At 49.7% G+C, this 23,195-nt stretch overlaps 11 protein-coding genes across 11 annotated transcripts; 4 read left to right on the top strand and 7 right to left on the bottom strand.

Moving 5' to 3' along the window:
- Positions 1 to 19: 19 nt before the first annotated feature.
- PHATRDRAFT_38403 (predicted protein) lies at positions 20 to 459 on the bottom strand (the record flags this gene model as incomplete). Its single annotated transcript, XM_002182270.1, has 1 exon — positions 20 to 459. A coding segment is annotated over one exon (440 nt), but the record flags the coding sequence as incomplete, so codon positions are not given.
- Positions 460 to 1,157: 698 nt separating this feature from the next.
- On the top strand, positions 1,158 to 1,697 carry PHATRDRAFT_38402 (predicted protein; the record flags this gene model as incomplete). The annotated part of the gene is made up of 1 exon (XM_002182425.1): positions 1,158 to 1,697. One exon carries the CDS (start codon positions 1,158 to 1,160, stop codon positions 1,695 to 1,697), a length of 540 nt encoding a protein of 179 aa, XP_002182461.1.
- A 565-nt stretch (positions 1,698 to 2,262) lies between these two features.
- On the bottom strand, positions 2,263 to 2,987 carry Lhcf6 (protein fucoxanthin chlorophyll a/c protein). The gene has a single exon (XM_002182269.1). The coding sequence runs from the start codon at positions 2,940 to 2,942 to the stop codon at positions 2,328 to 2,330; it is 615 nt and encodes a 204-aa protein (XP_002182305.1). The 5' UTR covers positions 2,943 to 2,987; the 3' UTR covers positions 2,263 to 2,327.
- A 408-nt stretch (positions 2,988 to 3,395) lies between these two features.
- PHATRDRAFT_48044 (predicted protein) lies at positions 3,396 to 5,448 on the top strand (the record flags this gene model as incomplete). Its single annotated transcript, XM_002182424.1, has 4 exons — positions 3,396 to 3,999; positions 4,107 to 4,127; positions 4,223 to 4,449; positions 4,570 to 5,448. Coding segments are annotated over 4 exons (1,731 nt in total), but the record flags the coding sequence as incomplete, so codon positions are not given.
- A 208-nt stretch (positions 5,449 to 5,656) lies between these two features.
- Positions 5,657 to 7,483, bottom strand: PHATRDRAFT_51110 (predicted protein; the record flags this gene model as incomplete). Its single annotated transcript, XM_002182268.1, has 4 exons — positions 7,041 to 7,483; positions 6,179 to 6,945; positions 5,918 to 6,140; positions 5,657 to 5,766 (listed from the first exon to the last, which is right to left on the bottom strand). The coding sequence occupies exons 1-4, from the start codon at positions 7,225 to 7,227 to the stop codon at positions 5,657 to 5,659; spliced, it is 1,287 nt and encodes a 428-aa protein (XP_002182304.1). The 5' UTR covers positions 7,228 to 7,483.
- Positions 7,484 to 8,403: 920 nt separating this feature from the next.
- PHATRDRAFT_48042 (predicted protein) lies at positions 8,404 to 8,715 on the bottom strand (the record flags this gene model as incomplete). Its single annotated transcript, XM_002182267.1, has 1 exon — positions 8,404 to 8,715. The coding sequence occupies one exon, from the start codon at positions 8,713 to 8,715 to the stop codon at positions 8,404 to 8,406; it is 312 nt and encodes a 103-aa protein (XP_002182303.1).
- Positions 8,716 to 8,838: 123 nt separating this feature from the next.
- PHATRDRAFT_48041 (predicted protein) lies at positions 8,839 to 10,531 on the top strand (the record flags this gene model as incomplete). The annotated part of the gene is made up of 1 exon (XM_002182423.1): positions 8,839 to 10,531. Exon 1 carries the CDS (start codon positions 9,293 to 9,295, stop codon positions 10,529 to 10,531), a length of 1,239 nt encoding a protein of 412 aa, XP_002182459.1. The 5' UTR covers positions 8,839 to 9,292.
- Positions 10,532 to 10,568: 37 nt separating this feature from the next.
- PHATRDRAFT_48040 (predicted protein) lies at positions 10,569 to 13,539 on the bottom strand (the record flags this gene model as incomplete). The annotated part of the gene is made up of 2 exons (XM_002182266.1): positions 10,569 to 12,650; positions 12,741 to 13,539. The coding sequence occupies 2 exons, from the start codon at positions 13,537 to 13,539 to the stop codon at positions 11,068 to 11,070; spliced, it is 2,382 nt and encodes a 793-aa protein (XP_002182302.1). The 3' UTR covers positions 10,569 to 11,067.
- Positions 13,540 to 15,487: 1,948 nt separating this feature from the next.
- Positions 15,488 to 16,174, bottom strand: PHATRDRAFT_4049 (predicted protein; the record flags this gene model as incomplete). Its single annotated transcript, XM_002182265.1, has 1 exon — positions 15,488 to 16,174. A coding segment is annotated over one exon (687 nt), but the record flags the coding sequence as incomplete, so codon positions are not given.
- Positions 16,175 to 16,873: 699 nt separating this feature from the next.
- On the top strand, positions 16,874 to 17,704 carry PHATRDRAFT_38394 (predicted protein; the record flags this gene model as incomplete). Its single annotated transcript, XM_002182422.1, has 1 exon — positions 16,874 to 17,704. The coding sequence occupies one exon, from the start codon at positions 16,874 to 16,876 to the stop codon at positions 17,702 to 17,704; it is 831 nt and encodes a 276-aa protein (XP_002182458.1).
- On the bottom strand, positions 17,687 to 23,044 carry PHATRDRAFT_48038 (predicted protein; the record flags this gene model as incomplete). Its single annotated transcript, XM_002182264.1, has 1 exon — positions 17,687 to 23,044. One exon carries the CDS (start codon positions 23,042 to 23,044, stop codon positions 17,891 to 17,893), a length of 5,154 nt encoding a protein of 1,717 aa, XP_002182300.1. The 3' UTR covers positions 17,687 to 17,890.
- Between the last annotated feature and the right edge of the window lie 151 nt (positions 23,045 to 23,195).

The following is a 23,195-nucleotide window of genomic DNA, read 5'->3' as shown; positions in this document are numbered from 1 at the left end:
GTAAGTCGGCGTCGGATACCGTTTTGCCAGCTCGCGAAGAGCCTGGGTCTGGGCAGCAATGGATGCCGGTGTTCGCGATGCTCGAATCAAATCGTTTTCTCGTTGATGCATACGGAGCACATTTGGGTGTGTTCGAACAAAGGGATTAGCTTCGGCTTCCTCTTCTGACGAGTCCACGCGGTCAGTGGATTCGGAGTTACGAACGACACCGAGTTCCCCTGGTGCCCTCAAGGAACCTGGTTTAATACCATTGGGAGCGATAGGAAGTCGGTCCATGCCATTCTGGATGGGTGCAGAGAAACTGCGAACCCCTGGATGGATCGAGGATGATGGTAGAGGAGGGGGCGCGCTGTTTACACCCTCCTCGATCTGCGTGCCGGGTCGATGATTGTTTCCAGTCCAGCTACGTCGAAAAAAACCTTCTGTGTCTCCAGTTCGAGACGAATTCTTTTCAACCATAGTAAATAAGAAGCAATTCTTCCTTCTCTCCTCACCCTCTATTCGGACCTCTCACCGAGAGTGCGCTGGTTTCTCGTCGCTAAATGATACAGAAGAAATTAAGTGATTCGGTCAGTCGTTAGAGGAATTCAAAAAGCTCTCAGTTTGCTATCACTCTTTCTCGATTATACGATTCTCTGCTATAAGCGAGAGGATGCACGAGGCTGAAAAAGTGAAGTGTTTGGGTAAGACGGGGCAAGAACCGCTATCAACCAGAATTAAAAGCACGGAGTGGAACACCATTCACAGTCAAAGCATCGTCCCGGAGTCGGAATCGAGAAAGGGGGGGATCATCCATCGACAGAGCGCAACGGAATGAGCATGCACTAACTGTAACTACCACAACATGAGATATCGGCTATTGCGCTCCTTGTAGCAATCAGAAACTTCACACTTAGAGTTAACGTTTTTCTATGAAGACATGACGACAAGACGACGACACCATTCCAAATAAATGTTTTAGCTGTAGATAATATACAGATAGGTGGGAGTCACGTGGACAACGAGCTTGGAAGATAAAACCTGAACTTTATCGCAGAAGCGAAAAGTGCGACCCATTTTCCTGTCTTTCATGAGGTCCACCATGACAAACAGTGTATGCCTCTTGGTTTCACGATGCAGATGTGTCAAGGGATTTAACTCCTAATCTCTTCACTACGATGAAGTCGCTTCTGATAATGGTCGCTTTTGTTCAAGCCTGTCGTTGTCTTGCCTTGGTCAGCGTTGATGTTTCCAACCGGCAATATAGCACTCGGCCAGTCTCGCCGCTCCAATTGCAAATGGCTAACAGCGACGGCGATCAGAACAGCAATCAGTACACCTTTTGGACTTCCCGTGGAACGAATGTGACCATTACCGATGATCTCACACCCCCGTTGGTAAAATTCCGCAAGGAGTCGTTGCTCTTTGACGAGTCGTCCGCTAGTAAGTACAACAACGACGCTCTCCGCCTGTGGCGCGGCCTGAAGTCCCGCCTACCACAAGTGCTGACGGGAGCACGACAAGTGGACACCGCCGACGATAATCCTCTGGCTGGAATTTACAACATGATATTTGTGCGACTACCGACCGTTGCGGCAGGATTCGTTTACGGCAAGAATCTGTACCAAGGTCATCCACTCATTGTGGACGTCGGCAATGGTCCGTGGGAGGTGAATCCGTTGTTCGTTTTAGCGACTCTGTACGTCATTTTGAGGTGATGAGCAAAATTTTGCAATCTCTACGCATGTATGAACTATGTGGTCCTCCGCGAAATCTACATTCCTACAGTCTTTTCTATAAGGAAGCCCGAGCGTGGAATTTGACCCAGCACAAAAAGGACAAGTTTTCTGTGAGACGCACAGGTCAAGTCAACCATACGATCCATTTGACCGAAAATGACACACTTTGTGACAGTCAGCGCAATCTTGGAGGTCGTATCCCATCGAAATAGGCACGTAGGTATACAATAAGGTAGATAGATACCCCAGCTTCTTTGACATGTCCAAATGCCCACCAAAATTTGTTGTCCCATCTCCATGAAAAGAGCTGCTTCTCTCCCTTTTTCGATCACCATTCTGGTCTGCTTACACTTTCGTATCTGACATCAACGCAACTTCCATTGCAACGCGCCCAAAACTAGCTGGCGAATGCTGTACAGTTGATTGTGAAGGTAGTCCATAGAGAGTTCAGTTAACGATTTGAACACGGGCTAGGCCACGTCAAGCGACTGATCTAGAACTTCTGCTTTCTGATCTTCTACAAATGCGTACTCTTATCTATGAAAGCACGAGTGTCGGAATGGTTATAGGAGTTCTAACCACTTTTACAAACTACTCGTGGTAGCAACTTTAGATAAGCTTGAACGGTAAGATATCGTCCACGTTGCCGAGTTGCTCATGCACCATGAGGGCAAGAATTCCCATCTGTGCAGCACGACCCTGATTAAGCTCAACATTGTACTGACGTGCCTTTTCTTCATCCGAGAACGAGTCCCAGCCAAAGTCGATGTACTTGTTGCGGAAGTCACCCACCGACTCTCCACCAACCCAGTCACGCATGAAGGAAGTCTCCAAAAGACCAATGAAGAAGAGAATCTGGCAGAGGCCAGCGGCGGGGATGTTGGCCAAAGAACCGAATCCGGCCGGAATGTCGGAGAACTTGGTACCAGCGAAATCAATGGTTCCCGGCAGACGGTTTCCGGTCGCGGTGGCAATGTACCCTACAACAGCAAGCATTGAAATGCGTCCGTGCTTGAGTTCTACAAAACGGAGACGCTTGAACTTAGCCTCGTCGCCGTCCGAAACCAATCCGAGGGGATCGTAAAAACCCAGAGGAGCGGTGACACCGGCTTCGTTTTCGAAGGCCATGTTCGTGGCAACCGAAGCGCGGGCAGACTGACCCTGAGACGGAGCAAATGCGGCGGCGCCAGCAGCAATAGAGGCTAGGAGAGCAAGCTTCATCATGGTGAAAACGGTAAACTTTGGGTGTGATACAGTCCTAGACGAAGAATTCGGCAGAATTGTGTTGGAACCGCCCACACTTCTCGCCTGCTTGAACAGCGGATGCCAAGATCGCGAACAAGATACCGACAGGAGGATTTCTTCAACTCGTGGTCCCAAAGTAGATGACGAGTGTCCGCGACATCAATAACTTAACGACTGAGATCAGCGATGGACAATTATCGAAACGAAAACCTAGGTTCTGAGTCATTACGAACCGATCGAAGTTTCGATCACACGATCACAGTCAAGCCATAACGCTAATTCTTCATCGAGAAAGTGCCGATAGAAATCCGACAGGAGCGATGATTATTCGGGGAAGGAAAATCCTGTAGACACGAAAACGGAGCATCTTCGCATCTACCTCTCGATTTACAGTAGTTATAGGAGATTCATAAAACAACGTTGACTGTCATTATGGGGGAAACCCAGCTGATTAAAAGATCCAACAGACGATCTTTTTTCAAAGTTGGTGGGCTGCATTTTGGCATGCACGGGTTGCTAGGTTTTTCTTCATTATCTCTGACCATCCTCGCATACTACAGCTATCCAAGCGAATACCCAATATGGATTGGATTGTCGCAAGTTGCAAATCTAGTAACGGTTACCCATGCCCGAAATCTTCTCTCTCAAGTGCCGGCATCCACACAAATTTTTCCTGGTATAGTTGCCCCGCACAAGGAAGCATTCCAACGGACAATCAGCGGAATGCAATACCTCGTCACACGTGTCACATGTCTGGTCTTTCGGGACCATTCCATGGATATTGGATTCCGTAGTACCTTGGCACTCTTACTGTGGCGTGCTTGGCCTTTAATTCCTTCGTACCAAGCTGAGTGGCTCAATGGCAATACGTGGATTTTTGTTATTCCAATGGCCCTCGGTGTCGCAGGAGATTTGATCCAGTTCTGGAACGGTGACGTCTTTTCGTCGCGGCAAATTCTGTCAATTCAATTGCATGGGTTGCTTATGGCCTTTGGCTTCACACTGGGTTTTCGAAACTATTTACCCATGCCACTTGGTAAGGTCGTTTGTTTTGTATGATCGAAAAGCATCAACATCCTGTTATGTTTAAAAGATAAGACCAATCGCGTTCTGACTTTTTGTTGCGATTGTTGTTTTATACAGTTTATATGGGAGCTGCGTTCGGTGTGTGGAAGATCCTGCGTGAGGGAATAATGACCTTTGAAAACGCGTCGCGCGAACGGCTCGCATCCCGGATGGAACTGTATGCACTCCCGGAGTAAACCGGCCAACTTTTTTCGGGGGAGGTGCGAAACTGGTCCATCCAACCGTAAACATTCGAAAAAACGTTGATTTGGGATCGGTAGAAGACACGACTCCTCTGAACGCCCCCACACGTTTGGCAACAAACGTCCGTTTAATGAAGTCGTGGGCCCCGCACACTGTCAGCAATTTTGCAACAAGCCTGGTGTCCCGTGCCCCCCTTCCAGACACTTTTTCCGACTCAGTACAAACGCAAAGCCATTGCTTCAGAATATCAATCAGTGGTCACAGCGCCATGAGATCCCAGATTTTGTTCATATGCTCCATTGTGCTTATCAATGCTGATGCTCTTTGTTTTTGCCAGCGTGACCATTTTTTCAAACATGGAAACGTCCTTTGCAGGAAAGAAAAAGCAGATTTCTTTCTCCCTGGGGAAGCATTTTCGGTGTGCACAACAGTTTTGGATGCCACGGTGGTTGGAATGGACACGTTCACCATCGTGTACAACGGCGGTAGCTCGACCGCGACGCCTGTCGCGCACGGTGGTCTAGTGCACGACACCGACGTCACCCGACTCGAATACGCCAACGGGCAAGTTATGATTACCACTACAATCGTTGACGAAAATTTTGCTTCGCAACACTCTGAAATTGAAATCGACGAGATGGTCGCCGTTACCATATTGCAAAACATTGGTGAAATCCGTCAATCCTCACGACACCTTATTCACTATCACGGTTTACCGCGGAAGGGAGATGACATTCAAGCTCGACCAAATCTGAGACGGTTGCAGCCAGGCTTAATTTCCAACGACTCATTGACACCAGCAGAAAATTCGACTCGGCTTGTGCCATCGCCTCCATCTCCTACAACCAGGACCGTCTCTTACCCCGATTGGAAGATTCTGGAGTGGTTGGATGAGTTACCCACAGGGATGGCCTATTTTATCTGGGTTGTCCTGGCTGCCATCGTACTGATCACTGGCTTTTGCTGTGTACTATTTTCGGTCCTTCCCCTTATTTACCGCTTGGAATCTTTTCGAGCTCACCGTGCTGAACAGCTGGCGATTGCCCGAGCTTGCGCAAAGATGGATGTGTTTACGAACGAAAATCTTACACAATGCTTTGGAAGCAACTGGTACAACTTATACATTGACGGTACGCTGCCACTGGAAGCGATCAAATTTGATGACGGCCTACTGCGTGTGGAACGAAACCGCAAGCGTTACGAGCGCATGATGGAGGTACGCGGCAAGCCTCGATCGGAATGGCCTCCTCCGCCACCGCAGGCTCAAATCGAATACTGCAACGTTGAGTTCGGCGAACACAATAGCAGTTTTGGAACAGACAGTGATGACGACGATTCATCTATGTAAACCAAAAAAAATCTTAAGTGTCGATGTGTGGAGGAAGAAATCGTAAACTTAAAATTTGACTTGCATATACATTCGTTCAGAGCTTTACATAGTTTTGGGTGAACGTCGTCTGAGATTTCTGCGCACTTGATCGTTGACGAGCTGCAGCTGCTATTGCAAATACAGATTCTACGAGTGTCGTATGAGCTACGCAGAGGGAGCTTTTGTCAAAGATGAAACTGTACCGCAAACCGTTTCTAGTATAGTGAACGCAACTAGCGGAATCTGTAAAAGAACCTTATTTCTTTTTATAGTACGAATGGAAAAGACTACAAGATGGACAGATAGACTCACTGACGACTATAGTCACCGTTTATTGGGGACCCCGGAGATCGTGATGGGCTCCCTGCGCCGGCGGATACCCGGTCTGTGATTCGTGGACGGACGGAATGTGCTGGGACCCGTGTGGGGGCGCGACCACGCCGGGCTGCTGGGACCCGTACCGGGATCCCGATCGTTGGGAAGGATCGCGGGCCGCGACACCGGTGGCATTGTTGTAGGGATCCGCTGCACCGTTCCCACTACGGGAACGATCGCGCTCTTCCTTCTTTTCCTGAACATCTGCTGGAGCCGCCGTATCAGGGGCCGCGAGTGGGCGATCCGGAGGCAAGCGTGAACGCTCTTGCTGCAAATTCAAAACCGTCCAGTCAAACATGTTGTCGTATTGAAATCCTTTGCGATAAAACAGCTCCTTGAATAGACGTTTAAGGTAGGCGTAATCCGGTCGATCTTCGAATCTCAACGACCGACAGTACTCGAAATACGAACGAAATTCTGTGGCGTATCCCTTGCACAGTTGCTCTGTACTGGTACTCATTTTGCGATCCATGATGCGCTCGTACTTCTGTTTCTTGGTATTTGCCTTGAGTCCTTGCCAAGGGAGGGAGCCGCGAATAAAGTACATGAGAACGTAACCGAGCGACTCGAGATCGTCCCGTCGCGACTGTTCGATCCCAATGTGCGTATTGATCGAGGCGTATCGGGCCGTTCCTGTCAAGTTCTTGTTTTCACGGTAGGGAATGTGTTGATGCGAACGTGGGTCACGGTACTTTTTGGCTAAACCAAAATCGATAATGTGAATGACCGACTGTCGCTTGCCGAGACCAATCAAGAAATTGTCCGGTTTGACGTCCCGATGAATAAAGGACTTGGTGTGCACGTATTCGAGCCGCGACAACAGTTGATCAGCCAGCATGAGGACAGTCTTGAGTTGGAAACGACGACCGCAATAGTTGAACAAGTCTTCCAGTGATGGACCCAGCAGGTCCAACACCATGACGTTGTAATCGCCTTCGATACCGTACCATCGAACGTTCGGGATTCCCACTGCAGATATTTCGCCATAATACAGTGTTGGAAAAACAAAAAACACAAAGTGTACAAAGACACGCTACGAACTATAACACTCTGTCTGTACTTACAGCCGCCGTGCAGAATGCGATAAATCTTGCTTTCGTAGAGTAACTGCGGATGTTTGGTTTTGACCGATTCGAGCTTGATGGCAACTTCTTCACCCGTAGTCATGTTCGTTCCGAGATAAATATCTCCAAAGGAACCGGAACCGATCTTCCGACCGAGACGGTACTTTTTACCCACCCGCAGTTCCATACTGAGGGATACCAGCAGTAGAGGGAAACCTAATACGACTGACTATGCGAACTACGACTCCCGAGAATTTTCGGAAGTGAAACAACCGGTACGTCTCCTTCGCACAATACCGAATTTTCCCGTCCCGCTCTTCCAATCCTGTTGGGCACAAACACTGCACAGTAACTTTGATGCAGTGTCTGTCTAATTGGATCAGAAGGAAAATAAGAAAGGGGAACAACACGAGGCAGAACGGATCGACCCGTATCGTTGCTCGGCCGTGGATTAGTATTGGCCTGCCACGAGGCCGCGGCCGCGAGGGATCGAGACCGCTGTTCTCTCGGTTTCTCACACGGTCAGGCGTCGGCGAGCTCTTTCGAGAGGGGAGGAGATGTCAGAGTGTCCGATAGGTTCGGAAGGGAATGTGTCGTCGGATATGTCTTACACTGGATTTCTTCGCACAAAACTGCCGCGCGTGCCAACCAATGCCGTGCCGCACAGTGGTGCAACGAAAAAGGTAAATTCTTGACTGTGCGGGATATGTAAAGTAGAGATCACTCGAGGAAGAGTCCATATGTGCAGCAGCAAACCAATCTCGAGGCTTATTAAAGGAAGGAAAAAAAAAGGATGTAGCCGTAGGCTATGTCCAAAACAAAAGTAACTGTGTTCGGAAATCTTCTTTTCAAAAAGAATGCTTTGACAGTGAATCGAACACTGGGCCTTCAGATCTTCAGTCTGACGCTCTCCCAACTGAGCTATCAAAGCACGCTAGAAAACATGAACTCTTAAAAGTTAATAACAGATTATGATCGTTTTCCGTCCTGCGGGATCAGCCAGGCATGCAGTATTTTTCAGTGGAATAACTTGTAAAAAGAAGAGAAAGAGACTCCACATCTCATATACGGAGGGCCGTGGGAATGGAAGCACGATTTGATCTTCAGAATGTACTTCCCGAGAAGATCGCATCGGCCATCTTTTCCACGACAAATTACTGCAAACTTCCTTGCGAGAGCAAAGACGACGGGTGCGGGAGGATCCGGGCGAGCAAAGACACGCAACCAAAAGATGGCAGAAAAACATCATGACCGGTCTCATTAATATTAGCCGCTCGCGGTTCCATTCCGATCAAACGAAACAACAGGGTTGTAGCACGACACTGGGTATCCTGTCGGTCCGTCACCTTCCTTCACCGGTCTACTATTTCTTCTCCAATTTAGCAATTCGGGTTTCCAGCTCTTTTTGCTTGGCTAGCATGAGCAAATTCCCGTTCTTGACTTCTTCGAAGATATAGTACTGCGTAAAGACACCCGTTAATCCTGCACCAACAATGAAACTCGTCAATCGTTGCCACAAACCGGCGCCCGTCTTTTTTTCCGGGGCAACAACAGCAGATTCCGTTGCTAGCGTGCGGAGAGCGTTTTTCTGACCAGCGAATACGACACAAAAAGGAAAATCGAGTGTTAGCAACCGTGAACTCTCTGTTGTTGCAGACTTGGCCCAGGAGCCCATCTTGAGTGCGTCTACGCGACGAACACGGGAATTCGATCAGATTTGGACGAAACGTACCGTCCAAACAGGAGCCAGTCGGCTTGTCCGACTTAATGCTAGATGTCTAGCGCCAAACATGTCGATACAACGAAAAAGGCGGAGGGGATAGATGTAACGGGAACACCAAACAGGACGGACCTCACTGTGGAATGGTTACACACAAAGTGCTACGGGGGAATTCGTCCATACCAGGATGGTGTAGAAATCCGAAACGGCCGATCTGCACAAACATCCGGGTACATTTAAGGTTTGTGAGCCCGCCGTTTGTATTCAGGGTTTTACATTGGGGCTTTGCTTCAAAGGTTTTGTTGGTGAGCCTAATGCTTTCACGCGACACACGCCAGTGGAGGCCCAACAGGGAAGCACAACGAAACCACGCAACAGAATCGTCAAGCAGGTTTGCAGGCAGCACACGGCTAGCACGTCCCACTCGTGTCATACATCCGTAGACTCTTTCGGGCTTTTCCCACGTAATATACCCGTGCGGTTCCATTGTGGCAATTCCGATTGCACGAATCTTAACGCAGTCAGCTGCAAAATGAACTGTCTCCTGGCTCAAAGGCGGCTTGTTCCCATATACCTTTCTACCAGCGGAACACTATTTTCCATCCCAACCCTTCGAACCTTCTCCAGCAAAACAAGCAAAGGAAAGTCAAAATCTTCCGACTCCCCTGAGAAGAAGGCGGAATCTCCAGCAGACACGCAAAAACCAGCTCCGCAGAAAATCCCTCAGCGTCTCCGTCGAAAGAAGTCCAACCTCACTGTTGCTCGTCAATTGACCAAAGAGGTAAAGGACGGACAGGGCCTGGCAATTTTGAAACCCGGCAACGCAATCTCCTCCAACAAAACACAATTCTACCGATCCACCGCGTCGGGAACCTACCGCCGCACGCACCAGCTAACTCTTCTCAACGCCTCCGCCTTGCTCAATACGAAGGACTACTGCGTCAGCTCCGCCAACTCCGCTACCTCAAAATCTGGAACCGAAGCGGCCCGACGATTGCTCCGGGGAAAGCGAGACTTTGTTGCCCACCTGCGGCAGCATGTATTGCGCAAGGCACCGCTACGAGGAGCCAGTCCGACGAGCTTTGTCCTACAAGGCCACGGGGTTCCCGTTCAATTATTGCAGGATCACATTAATCTGGCGGATGGTATTTTGACGCAAGAACACGACGCGGCCGCTGTGTCCTTCCAGCAGTATAGAGATCGCAGCGACGACACTAGACATGCGTACGAGCTGAGCTCAAACTGGATTATGCGGGTGCGTTCGAAAACGGGGACCAATCTCGCCAACCGACTGGCACACGACGGTCCCTGGGCAGCGTCCATGGAATTGTACCTAGCTGCCATGAACCGCATTACAACGGCACTCGGGGTAGTCTTACAGCATGAAATAGGAGAGATAGTGGATGAGTATGAGGATGAGTACGAAAACGTCTTCACAGAAACAAGTCAAGTATCGAGTTACCCCCCAGCCGCCCGTCACTGGAATGTCGAGTTTTTACGTGGTCTTACCTATCCACCGGAATGGGTGCCTCCTTACGAACCAAGCAACAGTTCAGAAGTCTCAAAGGATCCCTCCCCTGTACCGATGGTCGAATGGATTCCTCTCCAAGGAGCGCTGGCGCCGGGACACGTTACGGTCCGGGTCCAAGGTTTTGCGTCATCACCCTCCTATGACAATACCCGTATGCGACGACGGAAACCCCAAGCTGTGACGCTCTGTTTCGACGCCTGCTTTCGCAATCCGACACTACCATCATCTGTACAATCGTAGTACTATTTACTTACGTATTGACCCGGGAAACTGTCTTAATCTATCAAAAATATTCTGGTTTAGGGTTGTGAAGAATGCATATGTTGAACGCTGGACCTGGTAGATATCTAAGCCATTGTCGGCTTCGCAAACAGTTGCGGCCGCATCAGTTTAAAATAGTGTATTCTCTACCGTATATTGGGCAATCTCCAATTACCCGGAGGAACCCGGGTCCTCACCGCGATACAGAATTGGAAAACACAGTTAGAACCGACATTAAAAAAAAAAGAGACCCACATCGACCATTCACTGTCAGATTTTATGCACAAATGTGAATGATCTTCGACCAGTCCATTTCAGCTTGTCGGTAGAAATGCATACCCTGTCATGACACTACCATTTACATCACTACCAGCAGCTGATACGAACAACTGCGTTCTGGCGCAAGAATGCGGCATTCATGTCTCAAATCAATATTCTTCGGCTTCCGCGATGGCAACGAGAGGTGCTTTTAATCTTATGAGTGAACTCTGATACTTTTCAAGCTAGAGGGTATATCACTGCGACTTCTCATGAAGTAATTCCGCTCGTCGGCATAGCACCTCGACGGAATTGGCAATGTCTGGAACTGTCAACACGGTATTCTCTGTCCAGTCTCCATGACCGACGCCGAGAAAGACTGTGCAGTTTATAGAAGCCCCATCGAAGTCGTCCGGAGCATGGCCTTGGAACTCTCGAATTGGTATGTCTTTGCTTCGCAGATACTCGGCTATTTTATTTGACGGCACCAGCGCGTCTCGCTCGCTCAAATATATTGAGCAAGGCACTTCGATATGTTCCACAAACAAATCAATCCACGCCCAAGGAAAGGATCTCTGAACAGTCCAGTTTGTCATGATATCAGTGCGAACCAAGTAGCTGATGGTTCCTGGATCCGCTCTTGTATAGACAAAGGACTTCGTCAAGCGGGGTAAATGGAGACAGAAACACACAGGGTCTAGGAATAAGAGAGCAGCGACAGCATTGGGAGCATATTTACACATGTATGAAAGCCACGACGTTCCGTAGGAGTGACCAACCCAGGTGGCCAGCATGAAGCCGTGTGTGGCAAGAATAGCTGTCATGGTGCTTGTCACAACTGCTGGCTGCAAAACAGCGTTGGGACTTTGCCATGGCCGAAAGGCCGAAACATATGGAATCTCGGGCAAAATAATTGGACGCCCAGTGGCGAGAAGACGATCTATCAGCGGCATATATGCAATGAGACCTATCCCAATGCCATGTACGAACGCAATCGGCATCTTCTCACCGAGTTCGTCATCGTCGTCAGTTGAAGATCCGGGGTGAAAATAGTACGAGACTGCTCCACATACATTCCTCGTGAATCCACGCTTCGCCATAAGAATTCTCAAAGGAATTTCGGTTCCCCCCAAAATTAGCAAATGGAATCCCAAGGGATAGGTTGCGATTCCCAGTAGTGGATCCGACGAGTATTTTGCGAAATGCTGTGGCTCTTTACGTTGCAAAAAGGAAGGTAATGTGCGCTGGGCAAAGCCCGTAGCTTGCACAAAAGCGTTTTGCGCCCGGCTTTCAAGATGTTCCATCGCTTGATTGCATTCCGTAATTTGACGCATTAAAGAAGCCATTTGCTTGGACGGAACAGCCGAAGATTTTTCAAGCATTCGATTAAGCATGACCCGGTAACCTTTAAGCTGTTGCCGCAATCTTTGTCGCTGCTTCGATAAAAATCGTGCTGTCTCTAGCCGTTCGCTTATGTTTTTGACGGAGTTCCAAGCCTCAGTGAGCTGAGTGTAGGTTGCGCGACTCATCGCTGACAATTGTTTATCGATTGAAGAGCCCGTTGGCACTAGTGTTTCGTACACTTGCCGACCTGTAGCCTTGGCGTGCTCCTCAGCTTCAGCAAAACGCTGAGCTGTATTGCCAACCATATTACGCAGGTCCTGCACCGGATGAAAGTCAGCATTTGCCACCAAATTGCGAATCTCCTGAACGGTATGGAAGGTAGGCACCATATTTTCACCCGTCCGTACCATTTGATCGTACCGTGTGCGATATGTCTCGTACAAGTTGGAGAAGAAATTCGGTTCTTCAATATTCGACTCCTCCGAGAACTCAAATTCTGATGACAAAGAAAAGTAGTAACTGGAACCGTGAGTTTGCGTGCATGCAAAAGTCTACTGTATTCCTCGCCGAAGCGTCCTGCACTTACGTTTTGTGGGTCTTGGAAGATTATGTTGCCAAATTTCCATATCATCTCGTCGTTCAAAGTCGAGCTGCACGCTGACACTATCCTCGTCCGAATCTTCACCATACAATTCTAAGGATATCCTCACCTGGATCTCATCAACAAAAGCTTCCAGCTGCTCTAGCTCGCTGGTCGACAGATGCTCCTGATGTCGTGTTTCAAACAACGACCAGGCGGCAAAGTCTCGTACATCGTACTTGCTAATATTTTCGAGTGGTTGATCAAAAAACCAACCCCGCAGAAATCCTACAATATCTCGTTCACTTTCCATCATGAAATTCCACAATTCTTGCCGTTCCGACAAATCCATCATGGGTGCTGCCGACAGGGAGGCTTCTAGTGGATCTCGCGTCTGCAACCAGCGAACGTGCCATTTGCAACCAATGTAAAAAATTCCTTCAATCCAGCACCAGAATTCGACCGCCCTCGAAGAATGCTGCTCCAAAGCATTCACAATATTCGCCAGACTGGGCAAATGCGTTTGTATTGAAGCGTAAAGAGAGTCCGGAAAAGCGAAACACAATTCACGCAGTAGCGTCAAGGCAATGTAGACGTAACAAACCGGAATCAGTAAAAACAGACATCCCCATAAAAGAGCCCAGCCGCTGTAGATACCGACCCAGGATTCGGCGTCGACGGGAATCTCGGGAATGCCTCGGCTGCGATCACGTCTTGAAAAGTACTGCCGCACGGGGGATCTGTAAGGGTGTGCCGATCGGGAGGGAGGAGTCGCAGACGTGTGCTTTAGCGGGTCCCTGGGCATAGCGATTGCGCTCGTCGCCAAATCCAGAGGAGCGACAACGAGCGGCAATAGCTTCTAGCTACGCGATGTGAAACGCTCCGAACAAATGTCAATCCTCCTAGAGTTAGAAACGACCTAACAAAGAACGTAACCAAATACGGTGCGTGAGTTCTGGTGCTTTACATTGTGATTGGCATCGTGTCAAAAGTATATAGGTCGCCAGTCCGTCGTCAAATTTGTGTCAGTGGAATCGATCCATCAATAAATCGTTGCATACGACTCCATCGTGAAAAATTAACCGGCCGTTCACTCACTTCTTTGGTTACAGTTGCAAGTTATTCGGAATGACCAAAGTACCGCGGGATCAAATCCATTTTCCTTCGACGCGTCTGGGGGTTCTTCCAGGAACTCTGATCGCTTCGTTCCTTTTGCTTCGTACGGATCGGAAGAAAACTACTACAGACGGACGGACCAACCTACCTGTAACATGTAATCTCACCGGCTCCTACCAAAGACGAACCATCCCGGAGGGATGTAGAGCACATAAGGTAGGTACACATATGACACGAACCAATTCCAAGGACGTGACTGAGGAATTAAAACTTCCGGGTACTCGGATTTTTGTCCCTCAAAGTAATCGTTTCACACAGTTACAGGTTATTTCCGCAAAGCGCCAAACGGGCTAACATAACTGTGATCTACCGTGTAATGCAACTCATTTGTTTTAGTAAGAAACCATGGCTAGTCCACCAATCAAAGCATTTTCTAATATTGAAGATCTAGCTGGTCGTTTGTGGAGTCGTTGGTCTCCCACCGGATGATTTATCTGTCGCACTGTCTCTGCTTGCACTTACCGCAACCGGACGACCGATGAGGATTTTGATAGACACCCCGGCCGGTTTTCGAAATTTTATTCGGTCAGCTCAATGGAATAACCACTTTCTTGCCGTAGCATCATTCACAGTAAACGCCGCAAGAATTCGAAAATCGCTTCTTATGAATGCGACCATTTCCAAGAGTCTCCGCCTCCGACAAGATGTGGAGAGTCGTTCATCATACCTCAATCGGGAGATCCATGAGTCCTCCTAGCCTATCCAGCAACCTCGTCCTTTTCCACAAACGCGTTTGATCCTAGAATATCCACGTGTAAGAAAGCACAGGAGCGGCCACGAGCACATCCGTTTGACTCTAGATGAAACGAGAGACAATGCTGTGAATGATAACCTTTCCAAATTGCCATCGCTTCTTCTTTCGACAACGTCTTGAGTTTTTGGACCGTTTTCCTCGTTGGTACATCGGCACCAATCTGCAAATAATGCGTTAAATCCGTCAGACCCTCACGCTTCGCCTTGCGAACCATGCGGGCTTCGTACTCCTTTCGCTTCCCTTCTTCGCGCTTTTTCAGCTCCAATGCTTTTTTCTCACGTTTGGCCTTCTCCTGATCAAAGACGAACGTTTCGGGATTAGTTTGGTACTTTGCGATTCTCTGCAAAAGGGAGCGCACTTTATCTATCGTTTCGCAAGCTAGACATTCCTCTAGTAATTGGTACTGCATCAAAACATCTTTGAGTATCCTGCGGGTGTGAAAGACGACGGAACGAATCTTGACTGGATAGATTGTCGCCAGGTCCAAGTATTCCGAGGCTACTTTGAGCTTGCTGTCCGCAACATCGTATAGGGCCCTTAACGAAGTTTGTCGCGTTCCAGTTTGGCAATGTTGAGCTTCAGCCTCTAGTTTTTCAAAAGAGAGTAGGACCCGTTCCTTGGCGAACAACTTTTCCTTTTCGGCTTCACTCAAAATGTCCTGTCCATGCTCTTGGACCTTGCGTTCCAGTTTTGAGATCTTACTTAATTTCTTTTCAAGTTTGCGCTTCTTGTTAGCCTGGATAACATTGTCTGTGGACGTATCCAGCATGGGAATTTGAACCCGTCGATCACCTTCGGATTCTTTATTTCCAAGCCGTGGTAAAAACAGAGCCGGATTGTCTAGAATACCTTCCGCACTCATCACTCCGTCCGCTCCGGTCAACTCAAGATTTTTTTCGACGTCGTCGTAAGTGATGACGTTTCCGTTGGCAATAATGGGTATAGACGTGATGTGCTGTTTTAGAACGGCGATTTGATCCAGCAACGCGGGCCCGTCTCTCGCGCCAGCTCCTTTCCGCTCCCAACTCGCTCGGTACCGAGCGTGAACGGCAATGAGCGAGGCACCCGCCCGCTCTAGTTGCTGGCAAAGTTCGATCGTTTCTTCCACTTTATCCAGGAGACGAATTTTGACAAAAATGGGAATCGACACGGCCGCTGCTCCCGCTCGGACAATGTCGCATATCAAACTGCGATCTTTGCGATCGAGCAAATACGAACCGAAGTGCCCCAAATAGGCCGTTCGTTGGGGACAGCCCAGATTTAAGTCGATTGCGTCACAAAAGGGCTGGGCGGCAATGGCAGCGGCCGCGAAATCCGCAGCGTCGTTGGCGGCAAAGTGGCACACGAGGGGTCGATCGGCCGCACAAGTTTGAAATTCCGCCGATCGGTAGGATGGATCCGTCGCGAATTTGGGTGCACTCATCATGGGTGTGTAGGCAACTTGAGCTCCGTATTTGCGACAAAGTAATCGAAACGCAAGTTCACTGGCTCCCACCATGGGGGCTAGTATGTAGCGGTGGTCAAAGGGAATAGGTTTGGGTCGGCGACGTTCCGGGGCGGGCAGGAGTTCGGACGAGTCGGCGTCACCGATATCTCGCTGCTGCCGATGTAGCTTTTTGTTCTCAACATCCGTTTCCTTTGGTTTCTTTTCCGCGCGATGGCTATCGACGCTTTTGGTGACAAGTCGGTCTTCGAAATGATGTGTGGTACGCTGCAACGTAGCTTTTGGTCGTTTCGTACTACCGCTCTGGAATACGCCATTTTGCGCATCACGCTTCTTTACGGACGAGACTTGTTTGCGCTTCTTCTGCAGATCTCGGATGAAACTCTGGACCTGAGAAGACATGGTTCCAGCCAACTTCTAATGCAACTTCTGCGGGAGTAATGGATCCAACGAATACGCTAGCTAAAATCCAAACGAAAATGTAAAATTAAAAGAACAGAAAAATGGAGTGGACGTCGTCGCGCGCGGTCTTCATGATTTTGTACTGTCAATTTCGTCGTCTGCCCTTTATCCAACGATAGAAGAAAAACGAGATGACTGAAGGGAACCGGGACTGACTGTGGATATCGAACATCGGAGTTGTCTACACTTTGACTGCTCCGCGACGATCGCGATGAATCTTCCGTCTCTTTACTGTTGTTAGCTATGTTACGTACTCGGATTGAAATTTACGTGCTTTTATTGATTTCCCTTGATTGCTGCACAATGGCAACCTCGTTGCGTTTGTCGGGTCAACGCGTACTAGTGACGGGCGCAGGCCGGGGCATCGGTCGAGCCATCGCTCAACTGTGTGCCGCCGAAGGCGCGCGGGTGGCCTTGACGGCCCGGACGACATTGGAACTGGAAGAAACAGCACGACTTTTGCCAAAAGGTCAATCCCTGGTTCTAACGGCGGACGTGACAAGTGACGAACAAGTGGAAAGCTTAGTCCAAGCAGTGGTTCAAGCTTGGGGTGGGATTGATATTCTCGTCAACAATGCTGGTGGTGCCCAAGCCTCCAAAGGTCTTCTACACGAGTTACCTGCCGTAAATTTGACGCGATTACTGGATCTCAATGTAGTTTCTGTACATCGTGTTACTGCTGCCGTGCTAAAACACGCCATGCTCGCGCAGCAATCTGGAAAAATTATCAACATTTCGTCACGAGCGGGAAAACAGGGATTGCCCCAAATGTCGAGCTACGTCGCTTCCAAATTTGCTCTCGAAGGATTGACGGCAACTTTAGCGGCGGAATTGAAAGACCAAGGAATCACGGTAAATTCCATCAGCCCAGGTATGGTCGATACCCGGTCCTTTCCGAAAGCGCCCGAAAAACGAGGAGTGCGGACGCCGGAATCCATTGCCAATGGGCTCTGGACGGTGTTGGAAAGTCCTTCAAGCGGGCACTACTTGCATGTTGACGAGCTCGATTCAGCGGTCGCACAAGGCTTTTCACCGTCGACTGCTCTCAAACCTATTAATGAACTTGGTTTCCAAGCATATTTGGAACCCCGAAAACAAGAGAACGCGTCGGGTCCTAGTCAGAAAATACCGTAAACTATAGAAAATCAAGAGAGGCAGATATTTGCTATTCCAACGGATCAAGCGCTCGATAGCAGAGAGCGGAGCAGTTCAACACAAAAACTATTGACTTGAGCTGTTGAACTTTTCTGAATGCACAAAAAACCTTGTGTACCCGGCCAACACCCAACGCCAACCACTTTTCTCGATCAGGTATCCATTCTAGTACCGATCTGTACCCCGATCTGAACCCCGATCTGGATTCGGATGGCGTCCGGCACCCCCACGACTCATGGCCTGTGTCAACAAATCTAGCGCCCCCTGGGCACTATTCCCCCCTCCCCCAGCGCTCTGACTGTAGCTCAGAAGCCGTTGTGCTAAAGCCATTTGTGCGTCATCATGACTTCCAGCTGAGCCAACTGCAGGATGATGCGCAAGTCGCGATAATTGCGGGTTCATACCCAATGCGCTGGAATCCAAACCAGCGAGACGGGCCAACGCAAGCATTTGAGGGTCCAAGTTGGCCATCGGGTTGTGCGGTACGTGAGGTTGATGCTGATGGCGATGTTGTTCTTGTTGACGCTGGATCTGCAAAATTGCCTGCAGCTGCTCCCATTCTTGCACATTGATTGGTTGCGCTCGTTTGACTGGCTGCGGAAGTTGCCCTCCCGAAGCCCAGGGCATCAAATTTGAGAGGACTTGCTGATGGTGTGACTGCGAGTGATGCTGGAGAAGGTGCCGTGCCGCCTCGTCCGATAAATGCCCTCGCTGTTGACCCAAAAGTCCCTGTCGGTGTAATTGGGCCCATAATTCTTGATCACTCAACGATTCGACAGGACGTCGATCGACAAGCCTTTCTTGTTCGGGGTATGGACCCTGCCCTTGCTGTTGCAACACTTCGAACATCTGTCGCTCGATATGTTTAGCTTCAAATTGGGGATCATAGCGAGGCGGCTGATTTTTGCGTAAATCCGAAATCGGCTCGTTACTAGTCTGGTCGCCGGGTCTTTGATCCGCGGCAATATGTGGCGGTGTAGGACTGTTTTCGTGAGATTCGGTCCTCTCAGTTTTGCTTTCGACCTTTTTGTCTTTGTCAGTCGTCCGATTTTTATCTTTCTGCTTCTTGTAGTCGTAGTAGTAATTCTTAATCTGAGAAATCGTTTTTGTCCCTACAGCCTGGGAAAGCATGCTCCAATTCCTACCATGACTCTCCAAGGTATCGTGAAAAATCTTTTTCTCTGACGCCGTCCATTTTTGGGGTGCTTTTCTTAGAGGAGTTAATCGCCCCGACTCATCTTTTGCTGTACCCTCTTTGGAATCGTTGTGATCATCGTCAGCTGTGCTTGCTTTTCCACTGTCCACCTTAAGGCAGGTAGCGTGAGCCGATTCCTGGGGCAAGGGTTTCAGGAATTTTCTTTGTCTCGGATCCAACAGGAAAAGACGATCGCGAGGACGTTTTTTGGGTTGCCCTGATTTGCTAGAAACGTCGTCTGCATCCTCATCTGCGTCAAATTCAGCGAGAGCCTGCTCTTTTATTTCCATTAAATCCAAAACTTCGCGTTTCAAAGGATGAAGGCCAAAAGTAGAAAAAGTGTGATCATCAAACGGAAGTGTGAAGATCAATGGCTTTTCTTCACTATCCCCTGCTTCAACGACTGCACCTACCGAGAGGGCGGCTTGAATAGTTGCTTCCCAAATTGGATATCCGCCACGTCTCTTCCGCCGCATTACGTGTTCCTTTAACGCACCCTTATAAGGCAGCGTTTGCTTGGAATCGTAATAAAAGGCGACACAATCAGTTGTCGTCTTATTTCGGAGAAAAGAAGCAATCTTGCGGAAATCCTTGGGATGCTGCATAAATCGGTCTAAGAAAATGCACTTTTCCATGTCCGTCCAAACACCCGTAATACGTAACTCTGCCTCCTGTTCCTCAAGGTCAACCCTTTGCGCCGAAAATGTTTGGATGTAGGTGGCTGTCCAGCTTCTTTCGATCTGACCTATCTGACGCGGAAGCTCTGATCCCCCAGTTGCAATTCTCTTTTCCAGCGCTTCTTTGGCTGCCAGCTCTGCTATAATTTGTTCTTGTTCGTATTCTGTCCGCACCTCGTTGCCTCTACGTGCCCGACGATATGGGTTGTTCGACGAGCGTCCGTGGCCAGATGTGGACTCGAGGATAGGGACATTAGGTTTGCTCCCAACGAGCCTATGGGGCACACTTGTGGATTTGATGCGCCTTCTCTGAGCCGTGCCATCTTTGAGTTGTTGAGCCTCGTAAACTACTCTTCGGTATTCGTATTCTTCGGCAAGTTCTCTCCAGTGGGTGTCGACTTGCCGTTGACTGTAGCGTATTTGCTCTGTTACCAGCGGGCCGATCAGTGCATGAAGTCTCTCATTTTGCTCAAAATACGGCGCTTCCGAAGGTTCGTTGTAGAGTGCATCTCCGACTCCGGTAACTTTCTGCGCCATCTCTGCCCACCGTACATGACTTTTACCTTCTTTAGGATCCTTTTCGTTCTCTAAAACACCGTACTCATCATCATCCGACACCACAGGGAAACCTGCCCATTGAGACACATGGGCCTCGGCAGCGCGCCTTCGATTTTCTTCCAAAACTGTATTTACTAGATCAGGTTGATCCATTTTCTCTTCACCGACTGTATCTCCTTCCTCCATCTTGCACTTGTACTCCTCCTCGAGAGCCGAAATTAGGTTTTGAGTATTCGAAATAGATTGTATAGAATTCTCCAACTCTTGCTGTGTAGTTTGCACATCATTGTCGAATCGCTCCGTAGCCGCAGATATCTGTTCTTGACATTCTAGCTCAAACCTTGCTTCTTCTACCTTACGAGCTGCTTCGAGATCGGTCTCGAACGTCACTGTAGATATTGTTAGATCTGCATCGAAACCGGCCTGCCCTTCTTCTATCATACCTTCAATCTGCTCTTGTTCGGCCTTTTCATCGGCTTGTTGTTCCTCTTCCCGGCGTCGCCTGTGTTCCTTTTCCAAACGTTCAGCTTCAGATTTCGCCTCTTTAGCAGCCCGTTTTTGATCTTCCTTTTCTTTTTCGATATGTGCTTCAACTTCTTCTTCTTTATCTAAGGTAGATTTCTGAAGCAGCTTGATTTTGGTGTCCATACGATTCAGCGCAATCAGGATTGTCTGCTTCTTCGGAAGCTCACTACATCCCTTATCATCTCTTTCCAAGCTAGCTTTATCCCTTTGATCAGTCAGAAGCAATACAACCTTTTCCGCCCTATCCACTGAATCCTCACCAAGCACGGATGTCAAAAGAGGTTCTGGCTCTTCTGTCCTTGCTTCGGTATGTTGACCTACAGATTTGATTCGACTCGACAGACTGCCCGATTTGGCATCAATTATGGCAGGCAGACGCGGAATTTCCTTCGCCGGCGATTCCTGAAAGTAGCTCAAAACGGGTTTACGCGTATGTGGTGACGTTTGAGGCGACCGCGCTGCCGCGGTATTCCGTTCGCGTGATCGACCAAACGAATCCGAGCCGGTACTATTTTCTGTAGCACCTCCCGGTGGAAACATTTGTCCAAAAGGCGGCTTTCGGAAACCGCGTTCACTTTGCATCGGGAATCCGGTGCGCTCGGGTGGAAAATTGGGTCGAAGCGGCTCGGATGCGGATGCCGCGTCCGCGAAATCTCGTCCTTCCGCATCGGGGTCTCGATGAAGGCGTGGATCGTTCCGTCGATGAAGCGGGGCCACACCAGGAGCTAAAGAGGGATGTTGTGTGGATGTGAGCGCCCCTTGCGATCCCAGTGGTGGTGGGGGAGGTGGAGGACCTCCCGAAACCCCTCGGGCATTGACAATGGGGCGATCACGTTGGGAGGGCGACCCGAACCTTCCAGAATTTACGTCGCGTGAAGCGGGTCCGTAATAGGAATCCTGTCTTGGTCCTCGAAATAGCGGTTGCTCTACGTTGGGCGGGCCCGAGGAAAAAGGAGGCTGATCCGAAGCTCTTTGGTTGAACGGTGGGAAATCTCCGCCATGGGTGTGTTGATTTCGCGAAAACACTGATTGCTCATCCCTATAAAAGGATGGCACTTCTCCTTGAGGCGGCCCGTCTCGAGGGAAAGCTCCCGGCGGTGGATCCTGCGGTAACGGATGACTACGGTGGAATGGAGGTTGCTGTTGCTCTTGAGTAGGAGGCGGCGCTGGGCCTCGATGAAACGGAGGTGGAGGAGTCTGATTACCTGTGGATTGACCACGCGACACCGGCAGTGGCTCACCGGATGGGGGGACTGCATGCTGAGAACCCTGCCTAGCAGATTGATGAATTTCGTTGGGCCTTCCAAAGGGTAGGACTTCGCTATTCGGTCCGTCGCCGCTACCATATTCGCTTGAAACTCGTCGATTGAGCGAGCCGTGGCCGCCAGGGTGCCCCCGAAAGTCGCCAGTATGTCGACGATGCGGTGGACCTCTATCGCGAAAACCTCCAGGAAAAGAGGCAATTTCCGTGGAACCCCCTAGTGGCGGGAAGGGCCCACTGACGCTGCTATCCCGTGGAACATCATTGCCGATGGACTCGTTTCTCGCGACACTACTGGCACGGAGTCCTCGAACGACCTTCGCGTCTTCAGCAGCTAGTACGTGGGGTGGCTTGCCTTCAGCCAAGCTGCTGTAGGGTGTTGCCAGACTGACTGAATCCGCTAAAGTACTACTGACCGATACCGGAGCACTACTGGACGAGGTAGTAAAGCCCCGGCCCTCGCTGGTTGCCCGCGATTCGGTAAAATGCGGTGCGGACACCGGGGTGTTCGCAACGCCGGGTGCTCCCCGAAACCGTGGATCCGTCGCCCGTCTCGGATCAGTAGCCGCTACCGGTGGGAGAACATTGCTGGCGGGAAGGCCTGGAATGCTTCCGCTGCTGTGGCGGTGAAATGACTGGAAGCTTTGGCTGCGTGCCGGTGGGGGCGCGTCGAACGCTGGCGGTCCGCTGCCGAAAGAAGTATTGCGGTGGCCCAACCCTCGACCGGGACGTCGTTCAAAGGCTCCACCACCGACACTAGTACCGCCACGTCCGCCCCGCCAGCTTCCACGACGCGGGGGAGGTATGTTGTTGTTGCTGTTACTACTACTGTGACTGGCGCCCGGGTAGGGATGGATGCTGTTCGGCCCGCTAGTACTGCTCAGACGGTTCGGCAAAGGCGGCTGCGGAGGAAAGTTTGATTCGCCATGGAATGCGGCACCTGTTGCTTGGGAACTGGGTGGGAGCGAGTGGGTGACGGTGGGACGAGACTTCGAAGGAGACAGCGATAACGCCACCGGTGGCTGAGGATTATCTGTGATTTCTCCTTCTTCCTCATCGATTTCTCCGTCTTCGGATCCCGCCCGTTGCCTTTGCCAAGACATTCTAAAAGAACTTTGTGATTGTAAATGAAGTGGTCGATCAATTGATGTACAGTTGTTTCTATTGTCAGGATAAGTGATTCGCTGGCGTTCACAGTACTCTCCACACCCGGAGTTGGGACTTTCGCCATTGTCACGGTTGCTGCTGATTTGC

This window comes from Phaeodactylum tricornutum, chromosome 15 (assembly GCF_000150955.2).
Source record: "Phaeodactylum tricornutum CCAP 1055/1 chromosome 15, whole genome shotgun sequence".
In the NCBI taxonomy this organism is placed as follows: domain Eukaryota; phylum Bacillariophyta; class Bacillariophyceae; order Surirellales; family Neidiaceae; genus Phaeodactylum; species Phaeodactylum tricornutum.
The sequence above is the reverse complement of the archived record's forward strand: the minus strand, read 5'-3'. Positions and strand labels throughout refer to the sequence as shown.

Bases quoted from the DNA above. Each gene is read 5' to 3' on its own strand.
- Lhcf6 (XM_002182269.1), bottom strand. From the start codon at position 2,942: ATGATGAAGCTTGCTCTCCTAGCCTCTATTGCTGCTGGCGCCGCCGCA.